Source organism: Meriones unguiculatus, chromosome 1 (genome assembly GCF_030254825.1).
Source record: "Meriones unguiculatus strain TT.TT164.6M chromosome 1, Bangor_MerUng_6.1, whole genome shotgun sequence".
Taxonomy (NCBI): domain Eukaryota; kingdom Metazoa; phylum Chordata; class Mammalia; order Rodentia; family Muridae; genus Meriones; species Meriones unguiculatus.
Genome location: NC_083349.1, coordinates 159,992,182 through 160,019,785, shown reverse-complemented (window position 1 = coordinate 160,019,785; position 27,604 = coordinate 159,992,182). Strand labels below are relative to the sequence as shown.

Sequence of the window (27,604 nt, the reverse complement as noted above, 5' to 3'; positions counted from 1 at the left end):
GAAATGGTACAGCCACTTTGAAGAACAGTTGGGCAGTCTCTTAGAAAGTAAACATAAACTTACCACGTGACCCAGCAATTCCACGCCTAGGCATCTACCCAAGAAAAATGAAAACATATGTCCACACAAAACATGTTTGCAAATGTTAACAACATTATTCATCATAGTGAAAATGGAAATACATGTGTCAACCAATGGGTAGATGGGTAAATAAAATGTGGTCTATTCATACACTGGAACACAAAGCAGCAATAAAAAGAACAAGTTCTTGGTACACACATCACATGGATGAACCTCAGTAACATGCTACATATTGGTGCTCCCACTCCATTTGCAGGGTGTCCACAAATGGCTAATCTAGAGAGATGGAAAGCAGAGTGATGAGCTGGAGGCTGGGGCACACTGCTGCAATCCCAGGACTTGGGAGACTCAAGTTAGAGGATAGTGAGTTCGAAGCTAGCCTGGGCTATGCAACAAGAAATAAAAAATTAAAAAAAAATGGCTTTCTGGGAGCAGGGGGGGTGCACAAACAGCCATAGACAGCTTAAAGGTTGCTTTATGGTAGACTAAGACAGTCTAATACTGGTGTGAGGGGCTGATCCACAGTGCCATACGTTAACTAAGGAACAACTACAGTTTCCAGTTTATGTCAATTAGACCACAACGAATCTGTTTAAATAAGAACAAGGTGTTCTCTGTAGGGCATGGTAGTGCACACCTACAACTAGCACTCAGAAAGGCATGTCTGAACTTCAAGCTAGAATGTGCAAAATATCAAGATCTTATCTAAAACAAACAAACAGGTTGTATACACATGCACCTAACACTGAGGGACTCTTAAGTGGACAGGTGGCCCTCAAGACTCCAGTGAACATCAACACCACAAGTCCTCTTTCTAACAACTCAACAGGGAAAAGCTGGAGTAGATGGCATACCATCGCCTAACGCTGTGGGGAGGAAGAAAACACAGCCCAGGGAGAGAGGGGCGAGAGCAGGAGCCATCAAGAGGCATGAGCAAGAGAACACTGGGTGGCTGCCATATATATGGGCACGCACACATGACTGTTAAATCACAGCACTGATGAAGAATGGGCAAAAGCAGCAGAGCGTTCAGAGGAGTGATGCTAAGTGCTTGAAATGTAGCCAGTGCAACTGAAGAAATGACTAAAGCTGGACTGTCCTGAATGCAAACAGTCCACAAAGCTCTGAAACACCACTTCCAGACAAGCCCAGGGCCTCAGGTGCCCCTGCCACACCATGCCTGGCCAGCACACAGGGAACAAGGGGCAGAGCCCCAGGGTGACAGAAACAAACAAGGTGGAAGGCCTATGGACAGCAAAGATAAAGTGGCCTCTTACCTCCTCCTCCTCTTCGGAGCCACTTTCTTCACTATCTGACCTGGGAGCTACTTCATACCTAGGAAAAACAGCAGTGTTTGGATACAGCTCCCCCTGCAAGCAGCAGCTTTACTGTAGGACTTGGCCTACCCCCATCGCCCAGCTGCCACGTCCCATGAAGGAGTCATCCAACTCACCCTGGGTTCATCTCAAGCCAGGCTTCCAGCTGCCCGGCTTTTGGAGCATCTGTGCCCGTAAGGATCTTGCCACTCTCCACATGGATCACTTTCACTGGGAGGTCGCTCATCTGGCTGGTCTCATCCAGAGGCTAAAAGAGAGGGACTGTCATGAACCAAACTTTCCAACTCTCACCCTGGACCCAAATGCAGATCACAAGATCAAGGCTGGTCTGAGTTATACAATGTCAGAAAACAAGGAGGGAAGAAGAGATGTAGTGATGTAGCATATTACTTTAGAAAGGTTAAAGGGCTGAGGTCTGACATTTTCAGTACCCTATATATTGAATCAAACTGCTCTGGGGTGACTCAGTTCTCTCTCTTCTCCCTCTCTCTCTCTTTAGCTAACACACATTTTTGTTTACTATGTATGTGCCTGGACCCCCCAGAGGCTCAAATTCCCTGGAATTTGAACTACAGATAATTGTGAGCAGCCATGTGGGTACTGGGAATTAAACCCAAGCCCAAGCTGCAACAACCAATCAAACTGCTAACCACCACAATTTTTTTAAGATTTTATTTATTTTATGTATGAGTGCTCTGTCTGCATGTATGCCTACATGTCAGACAAGAGCATCAAATTCCAGTATTGATGGTTGTGAGCCACCATGTGGTTGCTGGGAATTGAACGTAGGACCTATGGAAAGCTCTTAACTGCTGAGCCATCTCTCCAGCCCATCTCAATTTTTCATAGCCACACAACTGTGACTAAAAAACATATGAGGCTGGAAACAAGCACCAAATGGCATTGACATCATGAACCTAGAAGAGTAAATTCTATAGAGCTGACTCAGCATGATTCCCTAAAGCTTACTTTTCAAAGACAAGGTTGCTACCTTGAGGCCCCCACATGGCCTAGAAAAGTGGCTCTGTGCTTTAGGCACAATGGGTCACACTTTGTGTTCTGGAAGCTTAGGCAAGAGGCTGAAACAGGCAGGTTGCCAGCCCGAGCTAGACAGTAAGACTTTGTCTCAAACAATAAAAATAAAACAATACTATAAACCCCCACAGTAGCTTTGTGCTGTAATATGCCAACCCATATTCTTTTACAGTAATTCAAGAGAATGTCTGTTGGCTAGTGTTTTGTTCATACAATAGAACCTATAATCATCTGAGAAACTGCCTCCCTAAGAATGTCCTATGGGCAAGCCTGTGGAGCAATATCATCACTGATGACTAACATAGGAAGACCAGCCCACGCTGTGTGGTGCCACCCTTGAGCAGGTGGTCCTGGGTACGATAAGCAAGTAGGCTTCCTCCACAGTCTTTGTATCACTTGCTTTTACCCAAGTTCCTGCCCTGAGTTCCCTCAGTGATGTGCAACCTGAAATGAAAAAAAAAAACCTTTACCTCTCTAAGATGTTTCTGATTATGGTGTTTTATCACAGCAACTGAAACCCTAAGACAACATCCCAAATAAAATCTCCTGGAATGGCCATTTCCAGAAGAGCCACAGTAGTATGCTTCTTTGAGGCCAGCCTACAGAAACAAGAATGACACTGCAGTGGCCTTCCTGAAATGCTTGGGGAACCACCTGCCTCTGAGAATAGGACTAAGATAAGTCTCATGGGGCCATAATGAAAGCAAAAACTGATGATGTCTGTGGACTTAATTTAGCTTGGCTGTACAGCACATGCTTAAGAGTGTGCAAAGCCCCAGCTTCCATTCCTGGCAAAAAAAAAAAAAAAAAAAAAACAAAAAGCTAGGGAAAGGAGACAGCCACATTTTTTGTTTTCTTCCTTTCCCTGCCATGAGAACATAGACAGCCAGTGGGATGGCTCCAAAACTCAGGAAGAGAGTCCTCTCCTCTCTCAGGAACCCACCAAGCTGGCACCTTAATTTTACTGGTCCATCTCCAGAACTGTACAGAATGCTGCTCATGTCCCCAGTCAGTAGTACTTAGCTACTGCAGCCTGAGCTGAGCAAGACATCAAAACATACAGGGCACAATCTACTCATAACAAAGGACAAGGCGAAAGACAGCAAAAGGCCTGGAATATGAAGAGTTAAACACATTCAGTAGACTTGGGCATGAGGCATGTCTATTATCCTAGCACTCAGGAAGCTGAGGAAGGCAGGAGGTTTGAGAGTTCAGGGCCAGCTTTGGCTACACATATAGCCTAGGCTACATAACAAGAATCTATATTAATCCCAGCACTCGTGAGGCAGAGACAGAAGGATCTCTGTGAGTTTGAGGCCACCCTGGTCTACAGAGTGAGGTATAGGAGAGCCTAGGCTACACAGAAAACCCCACCTTAAAAAGCCAGTTAGGGACCAAAGAGATGGCTCCCCAGTTGAAAGTACTTGCTCTTGCAGAGGTTCAAGGTTCAGTTCCCAGCAACCACATAGCAACTCACAAGCATCCATAACTCCAGTTCTCAGGGGTATGACACCATTTCTGGACTCCGGGGAACCAGGCACACATACGGTACACAGATACAAACACAGACACTCATACACATGAAATAAAAATATTAAGAAAAATGTTAAATTAAATTTAAAAAGACAGGTCAGGGCACGGCGGCCCGCACCTTTAATCCCATGACTCAAGAGGCAGAAGCAGGCAGATTTCTGTTAGTCTGAGGCCAGCTGAGTCTATATAATGAGTCTCATCCACGCCAGCCATGGCTACTCAGTAAGACCTTGTCTCAAAAGGACTAATTAATTAATGAAAATTTTAAATTAAAATGGAAGGGCAATATAATAGCTCATCCACACCTGTACTGCCATAACCCTGGAGTGAAAGACAAGTTCAGGGAATTCAAGGTCCTCTCTGGTCAAACAGAGATTTCAAGATGAGCCGGCCTACATGACAGCAGCTTCAACAGACAGCTTGTCAGTATCGTCTCTGCCTCACAAGCCTAAGCACCTCAGTTTGAGCCCCAGAATGCACAGCAAAAGGCAGGCAGGGCAGCACACTTGCAATGCTATGACTAGGACGCTGACTCACAGGGCAGCAAGTCCAGCCAAACTGCTGAGCTCTAGGTCAATAGGAAAGCCTGTCTCAAAGGAACTGGGTAGGGTTTCTTAGGATGATACTCAAAGCTGCCTTTCAATCTGCACATGTACACACAGCTGCAAACACACAGGCACACGTGTAAAACAGAAAGCCAAAAGAATATAAAAATGAACACCATGCACAGGTGCTCAGTGAGGCAGCTAACAGCTTCTATAGACAAATGACCTACAACTAGCCCGACATCACCAATGTAAACATGAAAACACAGTGCAACAAAAGGTTCTTGTATCATATCTTCAGAGAGAGCTTGTGCAAACACCGAAGGATGGAAAGCATCCAAATGTGTCTGTGTAGGAGACACCAACGTCTTTGTGGTCACACACAAGCACTAGCGCAGCGGTTCTCATCCTGGGCTCAAACAACCCTTTTACAGAGGTCACCTAAGACCACCAGAAAACAGATATTTACATCACAATTCATAACAGGAGCAAAATTACAGTTACAAAGTACAACAAAAATAATTCTATGGTTGGAGGTCACTACAACACAAAAAACTTTATTAAAGAGTCAAGCTTTGGGAATGTTGTGAACCACTAAATGAACCTAGAATGTCCCACACAGGGTTGTCCCTTCAAGGGAAGAAATTTAAAAAAACTTCTTATTGGCCCCTAAGGCTGGAGCAAACACTCATAAGCTTGGTGACCTTTTGTGCTTTCGTGTGACTAAGGACTTTCCCAACATCGGGCCCTCCCCCAGACCCATATCGTAAATTTGTTTTTCTCAATCTATAGGACCCATTTTTATGGACTTCACAGTTTTGAAGCAGTCATGTCTGATTTATGCACACTTTGTTGTGCATATGAGACTGAGTTAATTATCACCAGAACAGCTTTCACCAAACTGTGCTGTGCTTAAATACGCCTAAAATAAACCACCCCGGTCAGACTCCTGAAGTTTGACCAACATCGGCTACTGAGCTGTACTGAACCAAACTCCCCTTCTTGCTTACTGTAGCCTCTAACTCTGCTGGCTGTGAAGGTCCCAGAAAGCCCTGCATGTCTGCATGGGCCCAGCAGCCTGCTTGCCTAGGGAAGATTTTTGAGTTTTTCCACCAAACCCGTGCCTTTCAAATAAGTAGAAAGGAGCAACTTCCCAAGGGGCCTCTGGACAGAACAAGAGGTATGTATGTGACCTGACTTGAAAAGATGCCAGGACAGGTGGAAACTAGCAGAGAGCCTGGGGCCTACAATAGTAAAAACCCAGGAGAGGCAACACCCCAGTTGTGAGGCAGGGCTTCTAACTGGGAAAGACTGAGAGGTTACCTTCACACAATTTTTTATACTTTCATAAAACAGAATACTGCTGTATAGCCCAAGTTAGTCTTGATCTTATGGTGACCTTTCACTTTTGACCTCACACATACTAGACTCACAGGCATGGGTAGTGTCACTACCTTCTGGGTTTTGTTGTTTCATTTCTCAGTGTATACTTTTTTTTCCTCCAAACAATTACACTGAGTGCTGGAATGTAGCTCACTCGTAGACAGGTTGCCTACTATGCACAATGCACTATGTTCGGGTATGCTTCATAGCCAGCCACCACCACCTCCCTAACATACACACACCAGAGGGGCAGTAAATGACACTACCTGTCCTGAGGAAGTGAAAAAAGTGAAGCCAGCATCCCCACTGCCTGCTTTTCAGAACTACACACTAAGCACATGAGCGAGCTGAGTGAAAAACAGAAATCAAGAGGAAGGCACAAGGGGAGAGCCAAGACAAAAAAAAAAAAAACACCTTCAAAGCATGCCCCCAACCAAAGATCTGAAGACAAAAGCTGTCATCTTCCTGAAACACTTCCTAACAGGAGTACTGGACAAGGACAATACTGGACAATGGATGTTCTGTGTGTTCTAGAACTAGACAAATCGTAAAGAGTTTTAAAAAACTAATGCCAACACACGCCTGCAGTCCAAGCTTCCTAGGAAATGCCTGATGCACATTTGTGAAGGTGTGTACACAAACACACAGAAGTAAAATAAAAAAAAAAATCTTTAAGTATTAAAAAAAAAAGTGGAGCCGGGTGTGGTCATACACACCTTTAATTCCAGCACTCAGGGAGGCAGAGGCAGGGGGATCACTGTGAGTTTGAGTCCAGGATAGCCAAGGCTACACAGAGAAATTCTGTCTCAAAAAAAAAAAAAAAAAAAAAGGCACAAGCCAGGCATAGTGCCTACAGCTGTAATCCCGGTATGGGAGGTGGGAGCAAGAAGTTCAAGGTCAGCCCTGGGCCAGCAAAAATGATTCAGTGGCTAAGGTGCTTGACTCGAACACCTGACTACGTTTGTGAATTCCATCTCAGGATCTCACAAGGAAGAAGAAGAAAGCCTACACCAGCTGTCCCCACTAAATAAAAATGTGACTTAAAATATTTTTAAAGAAACAAAATGAAAAGACAAATATCCCAGGGCTGGCTAGCATTTCTGTAAGAAAGTCCCACTTCTCACCTCACCATCTGGTCCAATGGCAGGTGTCTGACCTTCAGCATTTTCTGCCTTCTGCAAATAAAAAAGAGACAAGGTCAGCCTGACCCTACAATTCCAGGCCACCTTCAAGGGATGCCTGTGCCTAGTCAGGCCCAACATGTAGGCCTGCCACAGTGAAGAGAGCCGCTGGTCAGCAACAGCCACCCTGCTGCAGCAGCCACAGCTGTCACGGAGACAGCCTCTGTCAGCAAATCTGACCAACCCATTGCACCACACCAGCCCTAAGTACACTGCCCCCCTCAACCAAGAGCTATGTCCAGCCCGTGAGCAAAGGCCCACTGAAATCTCAAAGGGTGTGCTGCCAGCCCCTTCTTCCTACCCCGGAGCTGTGGAGACAGGAAAGCGTCTGTCTAGTCAGCACCGCAACAGGAGCTGCCCATGCTGACTATTCCTGCCTCAGCCTACTGCTATGGGAACAGACACCTTTCCTGCCTCAGAATGTCTACAGCAGCCATGGTGAGTGATCTATCATGACAACACCCTCTCCTGCTTCAGTCTACTGCCTTCACAATGGACTCTAAATATTGGACTCTTGGTAAACTTTACAACCCCTCAAGACAGAAAAGTGGCCTGAGAAAGTGCTCCAGCAGCCCAGCTCTTCCCCCATCTCCAGCCCATGAGTAGAACTCCTCCCAAATTATGCTAATCTGAGTTGAAAAGTCTGGACAAAAACCCTGAGAATTGAATAATCCCTGAGCTTCCCCAAGCTTAAGACTTGAAATCCCACCAATCCTCACTCTGGAAACCCCTTCCCTAGAAAGAAAGCACCTCATCCCCTAAGAAATACTATATAAAGGCTGTATATGCCCAGTTCCCAGGTGTCGCCTCCTGGGAACACAGGCAGCCGCCACTCCTGGATTCATCCCTCCTCTCCTACATTCGTCCATTTTGGTTTTTCAAGACAGGATTTCTCTGTGCAGTCCTGGCTGTCCTGGACTCAGTCTGTAGACCAGGCTGGCCTCCTCACAAAGAGCCACCTGCCTCCCAAGTGCTGGGATTTAAAGGCATCCACCTTTGCTAATCAATCTCTTCTAAGAAATTTACTAACAAGCTGGGCACAGTGGTGCACTCTGGGAGGCAGAGGCAGGTGGATCTCTGTGAGTTCAAGGCCAACATGGTCTACAAAGTGAGTCCAGGAAAGTCAAGGTTACACAGAGAAACCCTGTCTCAGAAAGAGAAAGAGAGAGGGAAAGAGAAAGAGAAGAAGAAAGAGAGAGAGAGAGAGAGAAAGAAAGAAAGAAAGGAAGGAAGGAAGGAAGGAAGGAAGGAAGGAAGGAAGGAAGGAAGGAAGAAAGAAAGAAAGAAAGAAAGAAAGAAAGAAAGAAAGAAAGAAGAAAGAAATAAAAAAGAAAGAAATTTACTGCTTGGTGCTGTGGCAATGAAGAAGAGAAAAAAAAGTGAAGAAGGAGCTAAGCTCAGGCTCCTAGGCTCCCCAGCTCCTCAGAGGTTGGAACAACCCTTCCCTGGAGATGCAACAACTGGGGAAGGAGCAGGACTGAGGCTCCTAAGCTCCTCAGCTGCTCAAGGATTGGGGTAACCCTCCCCTGGAAGATACAACATCTCTGTTAAAGAGGCCTCCTCTCAGAGCTGTGTGGTCCTGGGCTCCCTTGTCTCAGAATAGCCTTGGGACACTGTCCCACCTCAAAGCTGGAAAACCTTCCCAGGCCTTGGAGTTTCCTGGATACCTTCCCACCTGATCAGGAAGGCCAACAAACAAACAACACAGCGAACCTTCTTTTTCTTTTTTTTCTTCTTCTCCTTGGCAACCTGGGCAGCTTTGTGCTGCCGCACCAGCTCTGTGAGGTTGGCCACATACTCGTCTGTTTGCTGTAGTAGGTAGGCCAGGCGCTTGTCCTTCTTCTGGTCAATGAGCTTGCGGTAGCCCTCCTCATCTTCTGCCTGCAAAACCAAGGCAGGGTAAAACACAAGCCTGTGAGCGCTACCACAGCCCCCAGCCCCCAGCCCCATGCTGATCCTTGAGAAAACTGCCAAGGGACACAGGTCTTGCCATGAGCCACTCAGAGAGGGCATAAATGAGTTCTAGCTGGGCAGTGGTGGCACAAGCCTTTAATACCAGCACTCAGGAGGCAAAGGCAGGCTCTGTGAGTCTGAGGCAAGCCTGGTCTACAAAGTGAGTTCCAGAAAAAATCAAGGCTACACAGAACAACCATGTCTTGAAAAATCAATAAACAAACAAAAAAATAATAACTGTAAGTGAGTTAGACTCCCTCTCTAAAAAAAACATTACAAATCCCAACCTTCCTACCTGATCTGGGCCCTATCACCACAAATCTCAAACTCCCCATCCCCAACACCCTCCTTTCTACCTGATCTAGGCCCATCTCCAAGAATCTCAGCCTTTACCCCTATATCTTTATATGAACAAATAAGAGCTGGAGCTGCGCATTGTCACGTATGCCCGTAATCCCAGCATTAGGAGGCAGCAGCATGTGAACCTCAGTTCAAGCTCAGCATGGTATAGTTGGACTTGCTGCTTTCTGAGTTCTTTTTCCTACTCTTTATTATCCCCCACCCCTCTGTTTCAACCCTTTCACTACACAGGAGAGAAAGAAGGTAGAGGAGAGAGAGAATCACTGCTGAAGAGGAAGCGAGCCACTGACTGATGAAGCAGTGGCTGGGCCTATCTTTAGGCCAGTTTCAGGCGTCTGTCAGCATCCTCAGACATTAGCATGGCAACTTATCCAAAGGGCTTTAATACTGTGGTATCATTACTGGCTTTGGAATGTCCAGGTTTCCATTGGCATCTCGGACCAACAATTTCATTAAAGAGAGCTAATTGTAACAAAGTGGGAAACTCTCTTCCACATCCCAGATGAGATCCGGAGTCTTGAGCATGGGCCTCGCTCTGATGGCTCTAACAGATCCTGAGAGAAGTAGAACCTTTAATCCCAAAGTTCCTCTGTTCCCATGCAAAAGGGAAGCCAACAACCCAAGAGAAGATCCTGCACTTCCAGTGCGGCACCTGGCAGCAGACTGCAAAGTGACGACCCCCTTTCACCCCTACCAGTAGATAGGAGAAAGAGATCCCTGAATCTAATTTCTTCCTTCTTGTTTCTTCTTTGACTACTAAGAAGATGCAACCAACCCACCTAACGGTGCTCTAGCATTTATAAACCTTCCGCAAAGTTCCCAGAATTCCAAACATCACCCAGTCATAGAAACTATCTGCAGCTGGAAAAACCATGCTTCTGCTATAGCACAAGGCAGCCCCATATCCCCACAACAGGAATTAAAATGAAAACATAGTATTTCTGTTATTTTAAAGAAATCAAAATTCTAGAATTTTGACTACAACCTGGTTTATATAGAGATTAGCCAGGGTTATAATGAAACCCTGTCTCAAAAACAACAAAACACTACACAGCAAAAACTTTCCCTGAGCATTCCTTCAGTAATCTAGTTCTCTCTTTATGGCCAGCAAAGGCCCAAATGATCCAACTTTTCAAGTTTTTGGACCCAGTGTCCTGTTCCAGCAGCATGAGGATCTAGGACCCCAGAGGCTACTGGCTGTCCATTGTGTCTGATGTCCTGCTACCCTGCCCTTCTCCTCTCCTTCTTCCCCACAGTGCTCTGCACTGTGCACTGTTCCTACCCCTCAGCTTCTACTCCAAGTCCATCTCACAGCTGCGCAGCCCTAGCCCTGACTCACTGTTTCTACCCAACAATATGATGTCTTTTGTGCCTTCAAGAACAAACATGAGCCCCATGAAGATAGGAATTATTCTGCTCCCTCATGTGTCCCCAGTATACATGCAAGGGGCAAACCCAGAGCAGGTAACAGTATCTGTCCAATTAGCAGCTCCACCATGATGAAATGTCAGCTGGACTCATTTGGGTAGAGCCTTCATTGTACCTTCTGTGGCTTTCATAATACCCAGAGCAGGAGGCAGTCAGAGAACTCAAGAGCTAGCCTGTACTAACAGCCAGACGGAATGAAGGTGAAGGTCCAGACCTCTGCCTCACAAATCCATGTGGCTCTTCCTTCAGCTCTACTTCTAAGCCAACCCACAGAGCATCTAGGTATAATCCTGAGGTGAATAATCAATCCAGCACTTGCCATACCCAGGGCACAAAAGGGACCAAGAACAAGAAAACTGGTGTATACCATAAGCCTCCGCATTCGCTCCTTCTCAATGCGCTCGTTTTCTTTCTTCTGTTCCCGCTCGGTGTTGGCATGGTAGGTGGCCACAGCCTTGGTGAGTTTCTGGAGTTTGCCTGTGACGGATCTGTGATACTCCCTGAAGTCCTTGGCATGCTGCAGGATGCTGTTGAGGTACTCCTGCAGAGACATGGTGGAGGGCTTGTTTAAAGACAAAGGAGCATCTCAACTGGCTCAGTGGCAGCGCACTTCCCTAGCATATATGGAGCAAAACAAAAAAGGGGGGGGGGGCCACATAATAAGGCCACCATGTCAGCTCTACTTATGACAAAATTTGCTGCTGGCCCCTGTGCAAACACAGGGGACGTTGGACACAACATGTGGGTACACCAAGTGAAGCTCTCTTTTTGTGAGGGAGGAGTTGGAGACAGGGTCTCACAGCCCTGGCTGTCCTGGAGCTCACTATGTGGACCAGACTAGCCTCAGATTCACCTGCCTCTGCCTCCTGGTGCGGGGATCAAAGGTGTGCGCCACTGCACCCGGCTCAAGGAATCTCTTGCCAAAGGCAACTTGACCCTGTCAATCAAGTCCTAAACACGCTTCCTACCCTTTGCTCAGCTGTACCCCTTCAAGGAAGGGGCACCACAGTGACTCCAGGCCTACCCGGGCAATTTTTAATTCTGAAATGTGAAAAACTAGCCCCATGGCCAGGTGTAGTGTGGTACACACCTATAGTCCTAGCACTCAGGAGGTAGAGGCAGGCGGACCACTGAGTTCTAACCTATCCTGGACTAAGAGTAAAAACCTGCCTCAAGAAAGCAAAAAGAACTATGGTCTGTGCCTCAAATAGAGACAAAGTGACAAAATTTACAAGAAGCTGGGAAATATGCCACAGATGAAGCATAAATCAATGTATCTAAATTCTACTGAAATGGTAGGTAGCTATCATTCACCCACTGAGCCATCCCAATAGCTCAGGTATTTAACTTTACACACAAAAAGAAGATGGAAGGAAGGAAGGGCTGGAGGAAGGGAAGGAAGTAGGGAGAGATGGGGGGGAGCCCAGCGTGGTGGCGCATGCGCTTAGGAGGCAGAGGCAGGTGGAGTGCCTGGTGTACAGAGTGAGTCCAGGACAGCCAAGGCTGCACAGAGACACCCTGCCTCCTAAACAAACAAACAAACAGGATAAAATAATGAATACCAAAATGTTAACCATGATTAACATTGAGCATTGACTTCTTAAATTTTCTTGTGTGTGGTACTGGAAATTGAACTTATGGCTGTGTGGTGGGCAAGCACTCATATCAGTGAACTACCCTGGGCTCAGGCTGCCCTTGAAACTGCAATATTTCTACCTTAGTCTATGAATGTAAGATTACAAACCTATACCACATCCTGGAATAAACAGTCATTGTATAAAAATGTACAAACTATGAATCAGTAACCAAGCCCTTCTGCCTGACATGGCTCCTTCTTGAGCCCTACTCTTGTTTTCCCACCTCTTAACTGCCCAGTGTGATCATTGCTCATCTTCTCTTGGCCTGTGTACTGGCACAATGCCGTGCCCAAGTCACTGCCTGGCTGCGCTACACACAGAGCGACTGAGCAACAGAGTAACAGAGTATACCTTGCAAGGTGAACGCACCTGGTGCTTCTGGCGGCGCTTGCGCTCCTGTTCAATCTTCTGCTGCTTCTCCAGCTTCTCGGTGATGCGGGCCTCCCGCAGTGACTGTCGTTTGCTACGCTTATAGGCCTTGGCATTGAGGGCTGTCTCTAGGGCTGTGTCTCTGCGCATGCACACCACCACCTCCTGGCGCAGCTTTAGAGCGGAAAATGAGAACCGGCATTAGGCACGATGGGTTTGTGATGTCTGTGGAGAGGCTCACACGCTGGGCAGATGACACTGCGATAAACTGCCTAGAATGCACAGGACACTTGGGAGGCACCAGAGGTGGGCAAGCACAGAGCAGAGTGTGAAAGATCTGGACACGGCTACAGCCACACACACAGTTCCTGAGGAGACATGTCAGAGAACAGCACCCTCAGGAAGCTCAGCAGGACTCCTGCCTTTCAGCTGCCAACTGCTATTCGGGAGCCGGTACCTGTGTACGTGTAGGATATGTACATCCAGGTCATGGCACGGTGTGGACCAGGACACTGAACTAACTCTCCTAGGGTCTGGACTGCCCAACCATGCAGGGATCCAGATAGCATCCTCAAAGCACTCTGAGAATCCACTGGCAGCAAAGGCTGAGCCTTTAGGTAAGGCCACCAAACCCACCTGTCTCTGGAAGTTCAGCAACCTAAGGGCCTTGAGTTCGATGGTTGCTTTGGTTCGAAGGTCCCCAGCTAGGGACCCAGGGAGGTTTTCAAGTTCCTGAATTCGGTGTGCAATTCGAGCCTGAAGCCTGGGCAGAGACAAGAAAAGACAGATGTCTGCAAGAAGTCACCTGTACCTGCCTTTAAAGCTAGAGTTATAAAGAACCTGTCCCTCAAAAGAGACAGACCCAGCACAGCTGAGAGGGAACACTTCAGAGAAGGACTGTAATTACAACACAAAACAGAGGAAAGCAGCCTCAGAGTGCTCCTGAGAACAGGCCTGCAGGGACCACAGGAAGCCCACGACTTGATGTTTTCATCGTCAAGCTGACTCAACTTTGAGAGCCTGGAAGAGGGAACCTAAACTACAAAATTTTCTTCATCAGATGGCCATCCCCCTATGACAGCATGATCCGCACACTCTGCCATACAGGGTTTCTTTGTGTAGCCTCAGTTGTCCTGAAACTCACTCTGTAGACCAGGCTGGCCTTGAACTCACAGAGATTCGCCTGCCTCTGCCTCCTGAGAGCTGGAATCAAAGGCATGGGCCAGCACACCTTGCCCTAGGTCTCAACTATATAAGAAAGCTAGCTAAGCATGAGCTGGAGGACAAGACAGCAAGCAGTACTCCTCCACAGTCTCTGCTTCAGGCCCTGCTTGAGTTCCTGCCCTGATTTTCCTCAGTAATAGACTGTTACCTCGAAATCTAGGAGGAAATAAAACCTTTCCTCTCTAAGCCACTTTATTAGGTGTTTTAGCACAGCAAAGAAAAGAAAATGAGAACAGTGACTTGGCTAGGTGCTACCCCATGTGGGCAATGAGCGCTGGCCTGTGGCATCAGGCAGCGCAGCCTCAGCATGAGACACAGGACTGTGGAAATCTACATACGCCATGGGCATCAACATTTTGTCTACAGGTTAAGAAGATATCACCCCCTCTCAGTAACCCTATGTGGGAAAAGTTCTCCACTTTATCTTCTTATGCTTATTTATGGAGCACCTACTCTGTGCCAGGGTAGTTTCTTATATGGAGTCTTAGCAGTGAATAGGGGCCAAAAAAAGCTGCCTGGTCTCTTGTGTCTCACAGTCCCATTAGAAGAATGGGTGTAAAGGGATAAAGCAGTACACACTGGCAGCAATGCCAGAGCACCAAGTGCAAGTCAGAAAGGCTGCAGGACCAGGCACCTCAGCAGCGAGGCCCGGTGGAGAAGATGTGCGGCAGCCTGTGCTGCCCCTGCTCTGGAACGGGCCTAAGGAAGGTGGGAGAGCATTCCCCTGTACCTGGCAATCAACGCCGGCAGTGCAGCACTAGGGCGCTCACCTGTACTCCCGTTCCTGTAGGATCTCCACAGGGTCCAGACCCCGGGGCTTCTGGATGGGGGTGATGCGACTCTGCTTCTGGTGCAGTGGCACCAATGGAGCAGGCTGGGCTGGCTGCCCTGGGGATTGTGTTTGTGGTGGCATTACAGGTGAGGCAGCAGGTGGGACGGCAGGAGGTGCAGGTGAAGGGCGGCCTGTTGGTTGTGGGGGAATCAGCTTCTGTGGGGTGCTTGTGGGGGCAGCAGCATTGGCCATGGGTCCTGGGGAGGCAAGTGGAATATGCTGCTTGACCTTGGGGCCCACAGGACTGTCCTTCCATCCCTCCCACCTCTCCCCTAGGATAGAGCCCAGACACTTTCACCCTCCGGCTCAGCCTTAACACACACAGTTTGGTCATTCTGTGCCTGGCTTCACAGCGACAGCATGGCCCTGTCTTTACCTCTACAGCAGTTCACCCCTCCCCTTTAGCAGACTCATCTCTGCCATTTCAATTACCCTTGGTCAATGGCAGTCTAAAAATATTAATGGAAAATTCCAGGAACAAACGATTACTAAGTTTCAATTGTGTGCTGTTCTAAATAGCTACACCCAAGTTCTACTTCTGTGTCATCAACTGCTTCCTTACAGTAGCATCACAAGTGCAAGTTCAGTGTACACTGTCCTGAGCCATGTTCCTGCTTACTCTATCATCACTGATATTTTTCACCATAAGCTCTTGTTACTCTGATGTACAGAACTTCATCACAGGCAGTGTGTGAAGAAAACATGCAGTATGCAAGGGTTTTGCTTTTATCTGCATGTTAAGGATCCACTGAAGGATTGATGCTCTCTCAGATGAAGGGCCTGACTGTATTCCATATCCAAACAAAGCAGATTTCAATATACAATGATCCACCGCAGATCCCAAGAGGACAGGAAGGATCCACTGTCCCAACCCAAACGTAGACCTTGAAATATCCAACTAAACCTTCCAGTCACCTCTGAGAGGGCAGGGCCTTGGCTGAAGAGTCAGCAGACTTGACAGGATACTGAACTGTTTTGCCCCCTACTTGCCTTCACTGGGGTGGGGTGGGGCGAGTTCCTCCAAGCTGAGAAGCACCTTATGCTGAGCAAGCTTGTCTGTGGTCACTGCTATAGCCAGCCATCTCCTTGAGTCCCACAGTAAACAAATCCGCTGCCTTCCTCCATTGCTGATTAGTGTAAGGAGACTGTAGGATAATCCCTACCCACAGGACAAGGAGGATTCTGCAGACCCCAGCTGAATCCCAGAGAAGTCCACAGAAAAGCCCAAGGATTCTGGGGTGAAAAACTATAGCTCAGGCATACCTCAGGCTCATGATAAGAGTTGTGCATGCCACCAATAGAAAAGAAATTACCTTCAGGCCATGGCTTGGGACCCCCTCCAGGGGGCTGACCAGGCATCCCGGGGGGTACACCTGAGGGTCCTGGGGGAGGCATGTTGGGCCCTCCCATACCTACATTCAAGAAAACAAAGTACCATAAATGCCTCTGGGTTCAAACCTGCTAGCCTACACTAAAATCAGCTCAGGAAACAGAGCCACCCACCACAATAAGGCCAGAGAGCATTTATCTAGATACAGCCCTGCCCATCTCAGCAGTCATAAGTACCACTAGCTGGGAGCCAGGACTGCCTGACACTATCACCCACATTAAGCATCCTCCCCACTCCAGGGCCTTACCATGGGGCCTACTGTAATTTGGAGGGGCTGGTCCTGGACCTGGGCCAGGGCCAGGGCCAGGGCCAGGCCCAGGTCCTGTGGCAGACACTGAGGGTGGAGGTAGTGTTGGCATCTGCTGCTGCATTCCAGGCATTGGACGCTTGCCTTGCACGGCCATCTGCAGGTGGTCGGGCAATGGCTGGCCCCTGGCCAACATCTTGTAGGCCATTATCTGAGCTCTGAGTTGATGCAGCTGGTTCTGGTTAAATGGGGTTGGGCCTCGGTTTTGCTGCCCCAAGGCCTGGGGGTCAGAACCATCCAGTGGGGCTCCTCCTGGCCCAGAGGACATCTGGGGGCCTGAAGATGGGCCGCTGGCTGGGACAGGACTGGAGGCATGTTCAGAGCCACCCAGGGGTGAGGGGTAACCTGCAGGGAAAAACTAGTTCAGTAGTCACTCAGCAGCATCCATCTATCACTGCCAAATCATATCCACACCACCTGGCATCCCAGACAGGTAACGAGGCAACATCATTCTCCTAAGTTAAACAAGAAGCACCCAGAGGGAGGTGGCTGAGTCACAGCCTCAGCCCAAATGTGGCCATGAGCTTGGGTACAAGTTTCAGTATGGTGCAAAAGGTAAGACTTGCAAACTAGGCTCCATAAGGCCAGCTTCTCCACTGTCATTTCTGTGAAGACCCAGGACCTTGCTTACTGCCCATCATGACAAGGACGACTCCACAACTCATCTACTACGTCAATCATCCCCATGTAGAAAAATCAACTCGCCTAAAGCAGGGTCCTAGGGCACCACTGGAGTTGCTGGCCCTCAGGCCCCACCATGCGAGGCCCTGACCTTAAACACCATTCTGATCAACCATCTAGCTCTGTTCCACCTGTTCAGTCTTCGAGGGCTGCTCCAAGACAAGAGGCTGTACTGAGCACTAGCCACACCTTACCAGTGATGCCTCCCCATAGCTCAGCTGTCCTAGCTGCCCTTGAAATCCCCGCTGAGAAAAGCAGATTCTGGGCGCCAGGCATATGAACATGAGACAGAAAGTTACCCGGACTGTACCTTGGGAATGCTGATCCATGGGACTAGGCGGAGGTCCCATGCCTGTGTGGGCCCCTGACCGCATGCCCATACCTTTCATCTGGTTATATCGTGGGTCATCAGGCATGCCCTTCTCGTGCATGGACTCCATAGGCTGTGAGAGAGACAAGGTCATAGGTCAGCCAAGGACAGCAAGATGCAGCTGAGCAAAGTACCATGAGGAAGAAGACCACACAGAGGTCCACCCAAAACTAGTTCTGAGGCAGTCAACACAACTTCTGGGTGTCAAGACAGAGAGCCAAAATCAATCTACTAGAGAAGTGACTACTTAGGCAGGGGAGACATGGAGCTGTCTTGCAAGAGCCAGTGAGAACCCACAAGGAAAGGACCACAGATCCCAGCAGGGATTTTCTGGCCACTTGTGGCCTGTGCCAAAATGACTGGGCACAAACCTAGGGCTTAAGTCCTCATCCTTGGAGACTACAAATCAAATGGACATGCACAAAGGCCTGCATAGAGACAAGACAGTAAAAATATGGCTACTGTCCTCAGTGCCTCTGCAGAGCAGTCCCAGCACTGAGCCAGAGCAATGTTAGCAGGATGTGGAGAGGCTGACACGTGGCACCCTTGGGAATAGGTATGCAATGGCTAGAGTGGCTATTCAAAGAGGCATCTCCTAACCTGGCCTGGTTATCAAGAAGCCTGTTCTACAAAACAAAACAAAACACCCTCCCGGGCTAACATGTAATGAAGCAGAGAGACACCAAAGTCACAGCTCAATACAGCCTTAACAAAGGAAGCTGTGACAGGGACATGGGGGCAGCTTTCTGTATGGCTACAGGTATATGCAGGCTCCCCAAGAGTATTCATGCTGAGCAAGAGCTTGTCTCCAGCATAGAAGGAGCTCTGTGTAGGTGAGGTGCTATCAGCCAAACTCCAGTACCTAGCAGGTTTCTAGACACATGTAGGTATCCACAGGCACCTGTCAGAGGTGGTACAATGTGTAAGCAATGTTAGAAGGAAAACAGGTAGAGGGGATGTAGCTGCCATGCTCACTGGAGAAGTCTGTAAACCAGAAGGTGGTGGGTGCACACATGTAACCCACAGCTTCCTTCATAGGAGGAAAAGGGCAAGAAAAATGCTAAACTAAGATGACAGAACAGTTCAGGAACTAGGGAGCCAGAGAAGGGGCTGTCTCAGAAGCAGAACACAGTTGGTGCACAAGGACAAGCAGAGAGAGGGATGAGACAGGCATGTAAGGGCCTTCCTAATTTGTGGATGGGGAACACAACCCAAACTTGGAAACCTGCAGGGGTAGGAAGCAAACACAGGGATAACCCTGCAGGAAAGAGGAACAGCTGACGAGGCCACTATCCTGAAGCCTACTGCACTCCGTGTGCCCAGACAAATGCTGACACTACTCCCAGGCCAGCCCTAGGAGGAAGATCAAGGCCTCAGGATAGGAGAGCTATCTGGCAGCTTTGCTGGCAAAAGCAATGCTGACACATTCACCAAGTAGAAAGATGGCAGTGGTCCGGAGTACAAGTTCAGGAGCAGACTGAATACTCCCCGCTGTTTCAAGTATGCAGGCTCCCAGTGCAGCCAGAGGAGAAGCCTCTTTGGAGGAATTTAGGAATTCCTTTATTAACAAAAGAAAGCTTTGGCACACCATTCCCAAACAAGGAGTATGGGAAATATAGAGTGGGGTGGCTGCTCAGCCTCCTGGCTCAGGACAAATTGATCCTTTGTTCAAAGCAGTACATCTTAAGGAAGGAATCTGAACCAAGCCAAGTCACTTCCACAAAGACCTCTTTCCTCTAGCCTACAGGAGGCTTCTGCAGCCTTTTATGAGACACCAAGGTCCCAGGCTGAAGCAAGTCTCAGGAACACAGTACAGGAGTGAAAGCACAGAATGCCTACCTTGTGCATCTGGTGCATGTTGTCCTGAGGGTATCCTCCAGGCCCCTGGGTAGGCATGGGGTGTCCTGCCGAAGGAGGTCCCGGGCTGGGCCCCATCATGCTGTGAGCAGAACCTGGTGAGGGACCAGGGCTAGGGCCCAGCATTGCACCAGGTGAAGGACCAGGGCCTGGAGAAGGGCCAGGCCGAGGAGTCCCACCCAGGGGTGGGTCTGGAGTGGACATCTTCACAGCTCAGGCAGTGGTCTCCTGCTGGAAAGATATCCTGGTCACCCTGGATTCTGGAATATGCGTTCGGTTAGGTCAAGAACAGCAAAGGACCCAAAGGCCAGTCAGATGCACCCAGCCTACAATGCCTCATCCTTGCAGGCCCTATTTGAAACCCCTGCTCCAAACTTTTCTTCTGTTCTTTTTTGAAGAAAACCATCTTATCTCAGGAAGAAATCAGATCAGAAAGCAGGGCATAATCGTGTAAGCCCATCACTCAAGTAACAGGGAAGTAGAGGATCTTTTCATTTGAGTTCAGTCTGGTCTGTTCCAGGCCAGCCAGGGTTGCATAGTGAGACCTTGTCTCAAAAATAAAATTTAAAAAATTAAAAAAAAAAATTGTTTCTGGTATTGCCCCAGCTTTACCTAAATATCACATGGTAGTTAAAGTAACAAACTGGTAAACCTGACCTCCTGGGTGAGCTCAATAACCTAACCAGAAGGCTACAACTATGTGGTCAGAGGGATAATACCCTCCCCTGACCTCCATAATCAGCTAGATCCTGGAGGACTGTGGGGCATCTCTCAAATTGTCCTTTAACTATGAAAAGTCATCTGTTTTCTTGTTCATGAAGGTCCAGACAGACAGACACAGACACACACCCACACACAACAAACACAATCAGTGAACTCTAATCACCATCCAGTCCACAAAGAAGGTCAATATGGAGGAAACATTTCCTCCATATTTCCAAGCACAGCATAGTCAAAGCCTTTGACTTGTCCTCACACAGATGAACAATTGGTAAAAGGAAGGCTGGAGGAGCCAGAGGTTCTTCTCGGGACCCATGACCCTTGAAAACCAGATCCTTAACTGACCTTGTCAGTGAAAAAAAAAAAAAAAAAAAAAAAGAGTTCGGGCATGATGGCACACATTTTTAATCCCAGCAGTGGGAGGCAGAGACAGGTGGATCTCTGTGAGCTTGAGGTCAGCCTGGTCTACACAAAATTCCAGACCAGCTAGGGTGCTACAGTGACCCTGTATCAAATAACAAACAAAGAGAAGAACGAGAACAAAAAGAAGAAACAAAGAAAGGAAAGAAAAAGAAATGCTGTCCAGGTGTAAGACTTCAGACCTTGGCTCACAGAAGCACCTACCTACAGCACCAAGAGAGACAGGTCTATTTTTTTAACCTGAACATTAGATGATGGCTAAACTTCTTACCTTTCCCTCCCTAGAAGTCATTTGGGAGGAACATCACATGGTTCTAACCCCTCCACAGCCATCAAAGTGCCTGAAAGCCTATCTTGAGTTCATCACTCTAGAGATCACCTCAGGGACCACAGAAAAAAACAGGAGCAATGGTTGGTGAGGTTACTCTGAGCCCATCAAGAGATTCTAATAGGGAGCAGGAAAGAAGGCTCAGCAGTGTAGATCACTGCGTTCTCTTGCACCATCCCTAACCAAGTTGCAGGATCTGTCTGATAACCAATTCTGACTTCCTTGGGCACAGGCATGCTTCCTTGGGCACATACATGTAGACAGGCAAAACACTTATTTGCATAAATCTGTCTGGCTCCTGGATCCCTGTTTGGCCTGGTGACACTATCACTCTTGTTTTCCCTCCTCCCTTCTAACCTTCCTCAGGCATCAGTCAAGAACTTCCTTCCTCCCTACACCTGGCTGTTACACAAGTCAAACTCCCAAAGCACTTCTGAGGTCTTTGAGGCAGGCCCACTGTCGGGGTACCCTGACTCCACTGTTAGGGTCTGAATTAAGGTTATGTGAAAATCTACTGAGAAGGAACATAGGAAGGACTTTCCTCAACTTCTAGAGAATAGTTAGGATAAACAATACTCCCATACCCAAGATGTTTTTCTGAAAACAAATAGTGCTGTAGGTAGGTGCTGTTGTGCTTTATAGAACCTTGAATTTGCTGCCCTGTGAAGCAGGATTCTTGCTGAACTGGAAACTCTGTAACTTTGTGTCAAAGGAGCTACAAAAATACATTCAATTGAGCCTTGTTCTGCAAACTGCACTTAAGTCCTCAGCTGCCTTTGAGTCACCTGTTTCCTACTTCAGTTATCGTGGCTATAATCGGGATTTGACCAACCTCTCACAGCCACTCCCAACAACCCCATTCACCTGGAAGGCATTTCATAACAGCAGTTAGGATTATCTCTTTAGAAGGATATGATAAAAACAGGAGATAAAATTTGGCCAGGCAATTTAGGATAAATAGACCACAAATAAAGTATCAAGTTTCTCTCTAAAAGCCATAAATGTTCTGGGGCCAAGTCTCCTCCTTGACGTTCTAGAAATGCCCCAAGTATTTTAGGTGCCCTGATCTCTGACATGGCTCCTAAACGATTCTAGGGCTTCTTCTTAGAGTAGAGGGAGGCTAGAATAGTAGTGGAGGACTATTAAAAGAAACTCCTTCAAAAGACTGGTCAAAAGCCTGGAGAGATGGCTGAGCCATTACTAGTCCTGGCTGTTCTTCCCTGGGCTCAGTTCTTAGCACCTACATGAGGGCTCACACGCATCTGTTAACTCTACGTTCCAGAGATCCAACAACTCTCTTCCATCCTCTGCAGATACCATGCACATGATGCAAAGGATAAACAGTCATACACATAAAATAATAATTACAAATTCTTGTCTAGGGACTACTCCTAGAAGACTTCAGAAAGTCTTATCTCACAGAGTTAAAAAAAAATCCATAATAAAAAGGATATTCTGAGAAATTCTATCTTTTCTTACAAACAGATTTAATGACTGTGCCTGCTTTTCCTCATGTCCTGTCTCCCCAGTCCCTCTGCTCTTTTCCCACTAATCCAAGTAGACTAAGAGGTTAAACTCAGCCACAGAGGATCAGCCAAATAACCCCTGTGTTAGGGATAAATGACAAGAGGCCATCTTGGTCATGAGTGTTTGCTAGCTCAGTCTGAAGCCTGGCACATCTTTTCACAGGGAAGAAATTGCCTCCCTCGGTTATTTTCATCCTGGCCTACAGTATCTAAAAAACAAAAACAAGCCTGGTGTGGTTCATACCTTTAATCCTAGCACTAAGAAGGCAAACAGGCAGATTGAGTTCAAAGCCAGGCTAGTCTGCATAGAGAGTTTCAGAACAACCAGGGCTACATGGAGAACCCATCTCAGAACAAAAAAAAAAAAAAAAAAAAGGGAGAAAAAGAAAGCAAGAAGGAGCAAAAGCTCAATCAACTGGATCAGAGTACTCTCAGAGGGTGGGGACATGGAGGAGGCCTACACTGTTCCAAGCCATCTTTCTGATCACAATAGAAAAGGCTGAGGGGGTAGAGAATCTTACTCTGCCCTTCAAACCACGAGGAAGACCAAGTCTCAAACAACATGAAACTCTACTCCATAAATTCAACAGAAGCAAACTGTTAGCAAATGGCACAGCCTTTCCAGAGAAGGCCATACATGAAGATACCATTAAAATAAATTTAGGGCTCGGAGCAGCTCAATGAGTAAAGTATCTGTCATATAAACATAAGAACTCAAGTTTCCTGGCATGGACTCAGTTGCCTGATCCTTGATCGCTTCCCCCTGATGGGAGTGGCCTTGCCAGGCCAGACGAAGAGGATGCAGGCAGTCCTGATGAGACTTGATAGGCTGGGGTCAGTTGGTAGGGGAACAGGACTCCCTCTTTCTGAGGACTAGGGAAGGGGCGTGAAGAGAAAGGGAGGGTGAGACCAGGATGTGATAAAGGAAGGGGCTACGATCGGATGTACAGTGAATAAATATAAAAAAATTAATTAAATCAAAACAAACAAACAAAAACAAGTTTCAATCCTCAGCACTCATGTCAAAGTTGGACATAGCAGTACCCATCTGTAACCCTGACAATGAGAGCAGTATCTGAGGGGCTTGATGGCTGGTCAGTCTAGCTGGATCACAAGATTTTGTGAGACCCTATCTCAAAGAATAAAGTGAAGAAAAACCAAAGAAACACCATCCTCAGCCTCGACATGCACACCTATAGACACATACTACAGGAAGATATAAATATATTAATATTTAAAAGACAAAATTTAGGGCTAGACATGGTATTGCACACCTGAAATTCCACTACTCAAGATAGTGGGAACAGAGAGCTAGAGCAAGAGACCATCTCAAAAATGGGGGTTGGAGTGAGGGGACAGGAAAGATGGTTCAGTAGGTAAAGGCACTTGTTGCTGAGTCTAACCTGAGTTCAAATTACCCCCATGGTAAGAGAAGAAAAGTGAACTTTCATAAGCTGTCATGACAAGTGTGTATGCCCAGGCACTAGCACACAACTGAACACTGACACACACAAAGTACACAAATAAAATACACCCACAAAAATAAAAATAGAATAACAAGGCTGAAGAAATGGCTCAGTGGGCCAGGTTGTAGTGGTGCACACCTTTAATCCTGGCACTCAGGAGACAGAGACAGAGACAGGAGGATCTCTGAGTTTGAGGACAGCCTGGTCCTTAAAGTGAGTTCCAGGACAGCCAATGCTACAGAGAAGAACCCTGTCTGGAAAAAGAACAACAACAAAAATACGTCAACGGCCTTTTAGCTGGGCACAGTGGTGCACTCAAGAAGGCAGAGGCAGGCAGATCTCTGTGAGATCAAGGCCAGTCTGGTCTACAAAAGGGAGTCCAGGACAACCAAGGCCTCCGAGAGAAACCCTGTCTCGGGGGTGGGGAAAGGAGGGTTCAGTGGTTAAGAGTGCTTGCTAATCAAGTGGATGTCTTAGCTCACACCTTTAATCCCAGCACTCAGGAGACACAGGCAGGTGGATCAGCTTGGTCTACACAGCCGATTCCAGAATAGCCAGAGCTACAAAACAGAGACCCTGTCTCAAAAAACAAGCAAAACAAAAAGTGTTTGCTTGCTGCTCTTCTCTAAGACCTGAGTTCAGCTCCCAGCACCCACACTGCATGGCTGACAGCCCCATGTAACTCCAGCTACAAAGAATCTGATATCTTCTTCTGGCTTCCACAGGCATTCAACAAGTGCATAGAGACATACAATAAAAAACAAAAACAAATACACATTTATTTATATATATGTAAATAAACCTGTGTATGAGTAAGAGAGAGAGAGTGTGTGTATGTGTAGGTATGTACTGGGCGGCAGGGCCTGGGCCTCCTGAAGTACTCTTCAAAACAGCATTTCTCAGCACATAATTGGCCAGCTTTTCTACAGGTTATTTCCCTATGGCTGATTTTATCAATTAAGTCTTCAAACAGAAAGGTGAAGGCACTTCTAGGCCAGTCAAGGTTACATGGTGAGACTCTTGTCTCAAAAACAAACAAACAAACAAACAAACAAACAAAAAAACCCTGGCTATAAAAGCAGAGGAGGACCTGATTTTAAATCCTCAGTATAAAAAGCTGGGTATGGATGGCTGTGTATGCCTGTCACTGGGAGATGAAGACAAGTCCATCAGCGAAAACAAGCTTCAGGTTCAGTGAGAGATCCTGCCAGCAAAGATGAGGAGTTATTTAGGTTTCACAGGCAATTTGATATCAGCCTGAAAAACTGTCTTCAAAAAACAAACAAAAAAGTATTAAGACTTTTAATCTAAAAGGAGGAGGTAGCTTTCTAGATAGATTAAAAGTCCAAACTGCTTCTGGGGCTGGAGAGATGGTTCAGTGGCTAAGAGCACTAGCTGCCCTTCCAAAAGAACAAGGTTCAATTCCCAGCACCCACATGGCAGCTCACAACTGTCTGTAACTCCAGTTGCAGGAGATCCAATATACCTTCCGGCCTCCAGATGACCAGTCACGAAAGTGGTGCACAGATAAAACAAGCAAGTATAGTACTTATAAACAGTGTTTACATATAAACATTTTTAATAAATTATTTAAATTTATTTTATGTGCATCAGTGTGAAGGTGTCAGATCCCTTGGAACTGGAGTTACAGACAGTTGTGAGCTGCCATGTGGATGCTAGGAATTGAACCCGGGTCCTTTGAAGAGCATATACAGTGCTGTTAACCACTAAGCCATCTCTCCAGCCCCACATATAAACATTTTCAAAAAGTCATTTAAATGTGTATTACTTATAAACAATGTTTACTTATAATTTTTGTTAAAGTCTGAACTTCAATTCAGTTTTCCAGCTAACCAGAAAGAAAAAAAAAAAAAAAACAGGACAGGTGGGGCAATGATGGCACATGCCTTCAATCCCAGGAAGAAGAATCAGGCAGAACTCTGATTTCAAAGCTAGCATAGTAAGTTCCAGGACAGTCAGGGCTACGTAGAGAAACTCTGTCTCGAAAAAACAAAGAAGAAGAGTAAGGTATCCTCCAGCTGGTTGTAGAAAGAACAGATGTTGACAGCCCAAACCCATTGCCCCAACTACTGTGGAAGCTAAAGCTGGAGGATCAAGAGTTTAAGGCATCCTGAGAAAAACAAAAAACAGAGGCAGCAGCTGCCCTCTCCTGCCCAACAAGCCCCTTCGCCTGCCAGCTCTCCTCTTCCCTCAGCCAACTCATGCTTCCAATGACTAAAGACTTGACCACTCAAAGTCCAGCTCTCCAAAATGCTACCACCTTATGCTTGAAGGTAGATTAAACGTCATTCTCACCATTAGGCTACCTATGCATAGAAAGGAAGTTGGCAGCGTCATTGCTAAGAAAGGAAAATTTATTAAGATTTGTGAGGAGAGTGGTGCACCTATCAATGTCTCAGAAGAAAATTGTCCTAAGAGAATTATCACTTTGGCTGGATCTACTAATGCCAGTCGAAGCCTTTGCTATGATCATTGATTGACTAACTAGAAAAGGACATTAGCAGCTCTACAACCAGTAGCACAGCTGCCAGTAGACATCCGTTTCCTTACAGCTTAGGGTCCCTAATAGTTACTATGGCTCTTTCATTAGAAAAGGTTGTTGGAGGGCTGGAGAGATGCCTCAGAGGTTAGAGCACCACTGTTCTTCCAAAGGCCCTATGATCGATAATGAGACCTGGTGCCCTCTTCTGCCCTTCAGGCACACATGCAGGCAGAATACTATATACATAATAAATAAATCTAAGAAAGGAAGAAAGGGAGGGAGGGAGCCAGGCGTGGTGGCACACAGCTTTAGTCCCAGTACTTGGAAAGCAGAGGCAGGCGGATCTCTGTGAGTTCGAGGTCAGCTTGTCCAGTACAGCCAAGGCTACATGGCTACACAGGAAATGAAACCCTGTTTCAAACCCTCCCCCAACAAAGAAAAGAAAGGAAAGGAAAGGGGAAAGAGGAAAAAAAGAGGGGAGAGGGGAGAGGAAGGGAAGGGAAGGAGCTCCGTGGTCATATTGAAGATTTCCAGTCCCCTCTATCCTTCAACAAGGGATACCAGCCCAAGCACTTGAGTCACCAGTCATTTTTGCAGGCCTCTCAAAAGACAGTATGCTATTCCACAGCCAGATTTGGCCAAGATGTACCATTTGGCAATGCAAAGGTCTCACTCTTCCATGACCTGTAGCAATACAGGATTCACTGCAGGTTTGGGAGCACCTGCTCAAACTACTTCTCATGAACTTACCATTCCAAAAGGTTTGATTGGCTGCATAATTGAGTGTTGAGGCACCAAAATCAATGAGATCTATAAGATCATTTTTTAACTTAGTGGAAGGATCTACTGACAGGCATGTTACCATCATTGGATCCGGGGCCAGCATTAGCCTGGCTCAGAATCTAATCAATATCAAGCTTCCCTCAGGGACAGGTGGCATGGGGAGCAGCAGAGAGAACAATGCAGACTCATCCATAATCCTGTTGTGCTGTTCACCACCTCCCATGATCCATCTGTGTGGTTTCTGAACAGTCAGAGATTCCAGGGTTTAAATATTTGTAAATTTTTAGTTTCTACACACTCATCCACTCATCATTGTTTGTTTGTTTGTTTGTTTGTTTGTTTGTGTTAGGGTCTC

General features: G+C 47.0%; 1 protein-coding gene across 8 annotated transcripts in view; it reads right to left on the bottom strand.

The window, feature by feature from the left end:
- Positions 1-27,604, bottom strand: part of Smarca4 (SWI/SNF related, matrix associated, actin dependent regulator of chromatin, subfamily a, member 4) — a 96,523-nt gene that overhangs the window by 56,437 nt on the left and 12,482 nt on the right. For 4 of the 8 annotated variants that reach the window (XM_060370603.1, XM_060370594.1, XM_060370620.1 and 1 more), the window contains exons 2-13: positions 19,486-19,734; positions 17,587-17,719; positions 16,536-16,940; positions 16,212-16,310; positions 14,837-15,095; positions 13,479-13,605; positions 12,843-13,016; positions 11,204-11,377; positions 8,809-8,976; positions 7,039-7,089; positions 1,535-1,665; positions 1,359-1,416 (exon numbers count right to left, since the gene is read on the bottom strand). In XM_060370603.1, the coding sequence (XP_060226586.1) occupies positions 1,359-1,416; positions 1,535-1,665; positions 7,039-7,089; positions 8,809-8,976; positions 11,204-11,377; positions 12,843-13,016; positions 13,479-13,605; positions 14,837-15,095; positions 16,212-16,310; positions 16,536-16,940; positions 17,587-17,719; positions 19,486-19,707 (2,001 nt within the window). In that variant the 5' untranslated portion in view covers positions 19,708-19,734. The remainder of the gene's footprint in view (positions 1-1,358; positions 1,417-1,534; positions 1,666-7,038; positions 7,090-8,808; positions 8,977-11,203; positions 11,378-12,842; positions 13,017-13,478; positions 13,606-14,836; positions 15,096-16,211; positions 16,311-16,535; positions 16,941-17,586; positions 17,720-19,485; positions 19,735-27,604) is intronic. The other 4 variants (XM_060370597.1, XM_060370609.1, XM_021643770.2 and 1 more) reach the window with 1 other exon arrangement.